This window comes from Gobio gobio (genome assembly GCF_949357685.1).
Source record: "Gobio gobio genome assembly, chromosome: 11".
NCBI classification, from domain to species: Eukaryota; Metazoa; Chordata; class Actinopteri; order Cypriniformes; family Gobionidae; genus Gobio; species Gobio gobio.
The window spans coordinates 56,984,964-56,993,933 of NC_137104.1; the positions used below are offsets into that span (position 1 = coordinate 56,984,964).

The 8,970-nt window shown below is 43.2% G+C and overlaps 1 protein-coding gene across 1 annotated transcript in view; it reads right to left on the reverse strand.

The window, feature by feature from the left end:
- The window catches only part of carmil1 (capping protein regulator and myosin 1 linker 1), a gene marked incomplete at its 5' end in the record, with an annotated part of 43,904 nt that extends 35,590 nt beyond the window's left edge, over positions 1-8,314 (reverse strand). Inside the window, 11 exons of the mRNA XM_079828615.1 lie at positions 261-355; positions 508-596; positions 766-841; positions 3,438-3,511; positions 3,589-3,659; positions 3,771-3,868; positions 3,961-4,028; positions 4,213-4,272; positions 4,359-4,409; positions 6,434-6,531; positions 8,236-8,314. Coding sequence (XP_079684741.1) covers positions 261-355; positions 508-596; positions 766-841; positions 3,438-3,511; positions 3,589-3,659; positions 3,771-3,868; positions 3,961-4,028; positions 4,213-4,272; positions 4,359-4,409; positions 6,434-6,531; positions 8,236-8,314 — 859 coding nt within the window. The remainder of the gene's footprint in view (positions 1-260; positions 356-507; positions 597-765; positions 842-3,437; positions 3,512-3,588; positions 3,660-3,770; positions 3,869-3,960; positions 4,029-4,212; positions 4,273-4,358; positions 4,410-6,433; positions 6,532-8,235) is intronic.
- Positions 8,315-8,970: the final 656 nt, after the last annotated feature.

The window sequence follows — 8,970 nt, forward strand, 5'->3', positions numbered from 1 at the left end:
TGTGTTGTGGGTGTGTTACAGGAGTGTTACAGCTGTGTTACAGGAGTGTTACGGGTGTATTGTGGGTGTTACACTGGTCACTGGAAGAACGTTTGTTCATAACCTTGAGAGAACATCAGGGAACTGTTCTGTACTAATTGTAATCGCAATTAGATTTTTTTCCCCAAATGTGTGTGTGTGTGTGTGTGTGTGTGTGTGAGAGAGAGTGTGTCTGTGTGTGTGTGTGTGTGTGTGTGTGTGTGTGTGTGTGAGTGCTGTACCTTTGTCTTCAATACAGTTGTTGGCCAGACAGATTGTGTTTAACGCTGAGTTTGGATTCTGACTCAACGCAGAAGCAAACCTCTGAGCGAAATCACTGTAAAACATGGTCAAATGTAGAGTAAAACACACTTTTACAAAAATGTGAATATACTGTACGTGTGTGTGTGGGTGTGTGTATGTGTGTGTGTGTGTGTGTGTGTGTGTGTGTGTGTGTGTGTGTGTGTGTGTGTATGTGTGTATGTGAACCTCTTGAGTCCAGTGTTGTCCAGAGTCAGCTCCTCTAGTCTGGTAGATCGAGACACAACCCTGAATATCTGATCACACAGATCTGCAGTCTACGCACACAAACACACACACACACACACACACACACACACACACACACACACACACACACACACACACACACACACACACACACACACACACACACACACACGATGATGAGTGTATGAGAACATCATTCTCCAGCAGCACTTCATAATCTGACAGACACACAATCACCAGTTTAAAGTCCTTTATGGAGAGTTTGCTGAACCACTGGTTGAACTCCAGCGCAGCAGTGATGGCCAGCAGATCCCTGAACACAACAACATCTGGATTACATTATTACGGCTTATTCAATTTGAACAATCAAAAAACAATTAATGGAAATCCTTAAACTTTAACAAAGTAATAATTATTCAATAGAAATGTTATATTTTTCAGAAATTCTGTGTTGTGTGTTAGGTTTAGGATTTATGATTCAATACAAATTTATTATCAACATGTCATAGAGTAATCCCTGAGTAAGGTGGGTGTGTTACTGGTGTGTTACAGGTGTGTTACAGATGTGTTACAGGTGTGTTACAGGTGTGTTACTGGTGTGTTACTGGTGTGTTACAGGTTTGTTACAGGTGTGTTACTGGTGTGTTACGGGTGTGTTACGGGTGTGTTACGGGTGTGTTACAGGTGTGTTACAGGTGTGTTACAGGTGTGTTACAGGTGTGTTACTGGTGTGTTACGGGTGTGTTACAGGAGTGTTACAGGAGTGTTACAGGTGCATTACAGGAGTGTTACGGGTGTGTTACAGGAGTGTTACTGGTGTGTTACAGGAGTGTTACAGGTGTGTTATTGGTGTTACGGGTGTGTTACGGGTGTGTTACAGGAGTGTTACAGGTGTGTTATTGGTGTTACGGGTGTGTTACGGGTGTGTTACAGGAGTGTTACGGGTGTGTTACAGGTGTGTTACAGGTGTGTTACTGGTGTGTTACGGGTGTGTTACGGGTGTGTTACGGGTGTGTTATGGGTGTGTTACGGGTGTCTTACGGGTGTGTTACAGGTGCATTATAGGAGTGTTACAGGAGTGTTACAGGTGTGTTACAGGAGTGTTAGGGGTGTGTTACAGGAGTGTCACGGCTGTGTTACAGGAGTGTTACAGGTGTGTTACAGGAGTGTTACAGGTGTGTTACAGGAGTGTTACAGCTGTGTTACAGGTGCATTACAGGAGTGTTATGGGTGTGTTACAGGTGTTACAGGAGTGTTACGGGTGTGTTGTGGGTATGGTACAGGTGTTTCAGGGTGTGTTACAGGTGTTTCAGGAGTTTTACGGGTGTGTTACAGGTGTTACAGGTGTTTCAGGGTGTGTTACAGGTGTTACAGGAGTTTTACGGGTGTGTTACAGGTGTTACAGGAGTTTTACGGGTGTGTTACAGGAGTGTTACGGGTGTGTTGTGGGTGTTACAGGAGTGTTATGGGTGTGTTGTGGGTGTTACAGGAGTGTTATGGGTGTATTGTGGGTGTTACAGGAGTGTTACGGGTGTGTTGTGGGTGTTACAGGAGTGTTACGGGTGTGTTGTGGGTGTTACAGGAGTGTTACGGGTGTGTTGTGGGTGTTACAGGAGTGTTACGGGTGTGTTGTGGGTGTTATGGGTGTGTTGTGGGTGTTACAGGAGTGTTACAGGAGTGTTACGGGTGTGTTACAGGAGTGTTACGGGTGTGTTACTGGTGTTAAAGAAGTGTTACAGGTGTGTTGTGGGTGTTATGGGTGTGTTGTGGGTGTTACAGGAGTGTTATGGGTTACAGGAGTGTTATGGGTGTGTTGTGGGTGTTACAGGAGTGTTACGGGTGTGTTGTGGGTGTTACAGGAGTGTTACGGGTGTGTTGTGGGTGTTACAGGAGTGTTACGGGTGTGTTGTGGGTGTTATGGGTATGTTGTGGGTGTTACAGGAGTGTTATGGGTTACAGGAGTGTTACGGGTGTGTTGTGGGTGTTACAGGAGTGTTACGGGTGTGTTACAGGAGTGTTACGGGTGTGTTGTGGGTGTTACAGGAGTGTTACGGGTGTGTTGTGGGTGTTACAGGAGTGTTACGGGTGTGTTGTGGGTGTTACAGGAGTGTTACGGGTGTGTTGTGGGTGTTATGGGTGTGTTGTGGGTGTTACAGGAGTGTTATGGGTTACAGGAGTGTTATGGGTGTGTTGTGGGTGTTACAGGAGTGTTACGGGTGTGTTGTGGGTGTTACAGGAGTGTTACGGGTGTGTTGTGGGTGTTACAGGAGTGTTACGGGTGTGTTGTGGGTGTTATGGGTGTGTTGTGGGTGTTACAGGAGTGTTATGGGTTACAGGAGTGTTACGGGTGTGTTACAGGAGTGTTACGGGTGTGTTACTGGTGTTAAAGAAGTGTTACAGGTGTGTTGTGGGTGTTATGGGTGTGTTGTGGGTGTTACAGGAGTGTTATGGGTGTGTTGTGGGTGTTACAGGAGTGTTACGGGTGTGTTGTGGGTGTTACAGGAGCGTTACGGGTGTGTTGTGGGTGTTACAGGAGTGTTACGGGTGTGTTACAGGAGTGTTACGGGTGTGTTGTGGGTGTTACAGGAGTGTTACGGGTGTGTTGTGGGTGTTACAGGAGTGTTACGGGTGTGTTGTGGGTGTTACAGGAGTGTTATGGGTGTGTTGTGGGTGTTACAGGAGTGTTACGGGTGTGTTGTGGGTGTTACAGGAGTGTTACGGGTGTGTTACAGGAGTGTTACGGGTGTGTTGTGGGTGTTACAGGAGTGTTACGGGTGTGTTGTGGGTGTTACAGGAGTGTTACGGGTGTGTTGTGGGTGTTTCAGGAGTGTTATGGGTGTGTTGTGGGTGTTACAGGAGTGTTATGGGTGTGTTGTGGGTGTGTTACAGGAGTGTTACAGGTGTGTTACCTGTTGTCCAGGTGAATGAAGTCCTGCAGGCAGAGCTCCCGTGTGTCCTGAGACAGATAGATGGTGTCCACGTCCTTCAGAAACAAACACAGAGCTGTGAGACAGACCCTGAGACGCAGATGAGATGTGATGAGACTAGAGCTGTACTGACCCACTGAACCTCGTCTCTGTAGGGGACGCCCATCTGATCACACACACACCAATAGAGACGCGAGAAACCGCCTGCAGCACCACAAACACACACACACAGAGAGAGGTGGGTTAATACAGATGAGTGCAGTGTGTGTGTGTGTGTGTGTGTGTGTGTGTGTGTGTGTGTGAGAGATTCTGTACCGCAGGGTCCTGCTTCTGCTGGGCTTTGATTTTCCCAGAGTGTCTGTAAACTGGTGATTCTCTCCACAGGCTTTAACACAAGCTTCTTTATAACCCTCCTGAAACACACAAACAAATTCAATAAAGACACACACACACACACACACATGTGTATATGGCGCAACGGTGTGAGTGTGAGAGACAGTCTTACAGCGGGTCGAGTCCTGGACAAATCTCCTGAATGTTTGTTCCTATTTGTGCAATAAAATCATCAGTGTCCTGATCAGACGCCAGTCTAAGAGACATCTGCCCTCTGTCATAGTCCACCAGAAGCTACACACACACACACACACACACACACACACACACACACACACACACACACACACGTTGTTGTTTAATTCTTGTGTTTAAACATATTTAAACATAGTCAATAAAGGTCATGGTGATTGTGATAGTTGACCTGCTTCTGTTTGACGCTGTTGATGCTCTGAATGTCAAAGACACTGAAGGACTGATCGACCTGAGGACATGAAACACAGGATCAAACTACAGACAGAGTCTTAAACAAATCAACACACACACACACACACACACACACACACTCACTTTAGCAGGCACTCGTGTGCTCAGCAGAAACACTCGATGAGGAGCGAGAGCCTGTGGAGGAACCAGAGAAGAGCAAGACTCCAATGATATAAATGAAACACACATCAATCAATCAAGAGTTCAGAAATCATTATTAACACATAGTGACCTAGAATACTGTCTAACACTTGATGCTCTGTCCAGTCCTCTGGTCAGTGAGGAACCTGGGTGAGCTCTTTGATACCAATCTCTCGTCTGAAAGCCACGTTTCTAGCATCTGTAAAACTGCATTCTACCATTTTAAAAATATCTCTAAATTACGGCTCATGCTCTCAGAGTCAAGAGCTCCAGACCTCCAAACTACTGTGGCCTTCAGATGAGCTCAAGAACAGTGTGTAAAGTTTGGTGGAGGGGGGATTATGGGGTGGGGTTGTTTTTCAGGGGTTAGTTCCAGTGAAAGGAACTCTTAATGCTTCCTCAAGACATTTTGGACAATTTCATGCTCCAACTTTGTGGGACCAGTTTGTGGACGGCCCCTTCCTGTCCCAACTCCATATTAAACCCTATGGATGAAGAATGGGAAGCTCATGTGTGTGTGAAGGGGCGGCACAACACCTTTGGTGATGTAGTGTGTGTGTGTGTGTGAGTTATTAACTGTAGTCCATTCATTCATTCAAGGTCAAGGTGCGCAGCATAATCAGCCAATCACAGAGATGTGATCAGGATAATAGAGGCGAAAAGTCATGTTAGGCAATCCTCCTCGTACGTGACCGATTAGTATCACACACATACACACACACACACACACACACACACATTAATGCAGAGAGCAGAAGTGAGAATAATGACTGAAAACATGCTGTTGAAACAAACAACTACTTCATGAGCTTATTATCACAGACAAACATTGTGAATCACAGCACTGAGGCAAGATCTTGAAGAGGCTCCTGGAATGTAAAGTGTGTGTGTGTGTGTGTGTGTGTGTGTGTGTTCATGCCCAGAGGATCAGATCTCTGTCAAGTCAGGACAGGAAAATGAGGGTAAGAATGTGTAAATAGCACAGCTGAGTTTACAGTGAAGAGCTTCTCCAACACTCGTTCCTCACAGCAGGAATACACGAAACGTCCTCAAACACACAGTATGGAGGCTTGTGTCTGCGCAGAATAAGTAAATATTTTAATTTGGGACTTTTTATCTCTCAATACAGACTCACAATTGTGCGATATGAACTCGCAACTGAGTGCAACAGTCGGTTTGCAGAAGTAAAAACTGACTTTAAACTCAAGCCTTCTGTGAGATGTGAGATTGTTAATCGATGACATTTGCTTCTGTTGAAGCCGTCAGTCTGTGTTACTTCAACATATTCTTCAAATAACGGTTTAACATCAGAATTCCTGGTGAAAAACTACATTACCCATAATGCCTACAGAAAATCCCACCAATCAGAGAGTCAAAACAAGCAAATGCTTCAATATACTGTACATATTTGTGTATATATGCATATTTTGGAATAAACTCGACTCTGAAGGCTCTTTTTAAATTAGTAGTTTTATATTTCTCCATTGTTTTAATTGGATTATGCAGTTCGCAATGTTAATGGGATTGTAGTTCTTTCCCTCAAACACATTTTTGCTTCAAACCAGAGTTTTTACACTCTTAAAAATGCTGCGTTAAAAACAACCCAAGTTGGGTTGAAAATGGACTAACCCAGCAATTGGGTTGTTTTAAGCAAACATTTAACCCAACCGCTGGGTTAAAATGACCCATTCACTGGGTTAAAAACAACCCAAGTTGGGCCGAAAATGGACTAACCCAGCAATTGGGTTGTTTTAAGCAAACATTTAACCCAACCACTGGGTTAAAATGACCCATTCACTGGGTTAAAAACAACCCAAGTTGGGCTGAAAATGGCCTAGCAATTGAGTTGTTTTAACCCAGCGGTTGGGTTAAATTTTTGCTTAAAACAACCCAATCGCTGGGTTAAAACAACCCAATTGCTGGATTAGTCCATTTTCAGCCCAACTTGGGTTATTTTTAACCCAGCATTTTTTAGAGTGTAGTGTTATGGGTTAGTGTTAATAACACACTTTACTCACCAGGATTCTGCTCTCCAGCTTGTCACCTTTGACCTCCAGATTGACCTTCTGAACCAAACAGAGCTTGACCTGCTGCCCGACGGCCTCCTGGACGCTCTCTACACACACACACACACACACACACACACACACACACACACACACACACACACACACACACACACACACACACACACACACACACACACACACACACACACACACACACACACACACACACACACACACACAATGGGTTGAGAGGTGGAAAATCCCTTGTGAGCTTCTCAGAATGTCTCTGAAATATTAATATTATTCATAAAGAGATTGTTTAATGAAGTTCTGTTTCTCCTGTCCAGCACTGAGATCCAGTAGAGCGGACGGAGACTTCACTGATTCTCACATTCATCTCAAATCCAACATTCTCATCTCACTGTTCATTATAGCTCCAGTGGCTCATGTGTGTCAATATCTCATAAACAGATGAAGACTGTCACCACAAACATCATAAAAACACACTTTCATGACATACTAAGTCATCATTTTGACCTTTTATATCATAATTATGACACAAAAAACTGAAATTAGGAGATAAAGTAGAAATTATGCCAAACTAAGATATCATAATAACAGAAAAGTCAAAATGATGGCATAAAACATAGAAATTAATATATACTAAGCCACAATTATGACTTTTTATCACAGAAAATGACATATTAAGTCATAATTTTGACCTTTTATATCATAATTGTGACACAAAAAGATGAAATTAGGAGATAAAGTAGAAATTATGCCAAACTAAGATATCATAATAACAGAAAAGTCAAAATTATGGCATAAAACATAGAAATTAATATGTACTAAGCCACAATTATGACTTTTTATCACAGAAATGATATGACACAATGTCATAATTGCAACATACATAGTCATCATTTCGAATTATTTAATTGTTTTCTCTCATCATTTCGACTTTTCCCATCTCATAAATGTCACAATTTCGTTTTTTTGTTGTTGTCATTTTTATGTCATAATTAAGATGAACCAAAGCATGCTCTCTGACTGATTATAACGGGCTCTGTCTACGTCAGGTGTGGGCGGAGTCTGAACTGGCCCCGCCCACCGCTAACATACCTTAATCGTAATAAAGCGGTCGAAAAGTCTGTACTTTTCCAGAGTAAACGAGCACAAACGCGAGTTAAAGAGATGCAGTCCACACACACACACACACACACACACACACACACACACACACACACACACACACACACACACACACACACACACACACACACACACACACACACACACACACAGATATCTGAGGTGTTTTACCCAGCAGGTCCCGAGGAACGCCTGGCTCTTCTCCGCTCATCTTCACGGCTAAACCTGAGGAAGATCTGCAGCTGTTCCTCAGGAGCTTCAGTTGCACCTTAAAACTTACAGACCTGAAGCCGGAACTGAGGAGTCATGAAACCCCTCCCACGACACACACACACACACACACACACACACACACACACACACACACACACACACACACACACACACACACACACACACACACACACACACACACACACACACACACACACACACACACACACACACACACACACACACACACACACACACACACACACACACACACACACACACACACACACACACACACACACAGTTCCCGCCCCCGATTCACCTCACCTCTGTGTGTGTGTGTGTGTGTGTGTGAGATCCTGTCAGTGTTTGGTGTAGTTCCTGCTTCTGTCCGGCAGGGGGCGCCACTGGATCATCAGTCAGAGATTTGGGCATTTCTCAGGTACCTGTCAGAGATTTGGGCCGTGGGATCAGACAAGGATGTCCTATATCACCTTTTCTCTTCATATTGGTCACTCGGGTCATGGCTGCTCATATCAAAAAAAGCAAGTTTTCAAGGAATTTCAGTGTTTAAAATTTGCCAATTAGCAGATGATACCACAAATTTGGTCAAAAATAGTGACAAATTGGATGAAGTTATTACATGTATTGGAAAATGTTCTGAAATGTCTGGATTAAAGATGAATAAGAATAAGTCCACTTTATTCTCTCTTCAAGACTGTGTGTTGAAGGACAATAGCACATACCTTGGGACAATAGTATGTAAAGATTTGAATCAAAGAAGCAGGTATTATAGAGAAAATTAAAGACAGATTCAATATGTGGCTTATGAGAGATCTGTCCCTAAATGGACGTATTCTACTTCCAAAAGCAGAAGGGATCTCAAGGTCTGTTTATATATCTATGTCAGGAGATGTTCCATATAATGTTGTTAGAGAATTAGATAAGATTCTTTATGATTCATTTGGAGGAAGAAAATACACTATTTACAGAAAGATATTCTAAATAATAATAGAGACTTTGGTGTCCTTGAAGTTGTACTTTTTACAAATCTTAAGATAAAATGGATAAAAAAGATAGTATATGGAAGGTTTTCCCAAATTACAGATTTAACTCTTTGGGTGGCATTCATTTCCTTTTGAAATGTAATTTTTAGGTAGAAAAAAATCCCAGTTAAACTG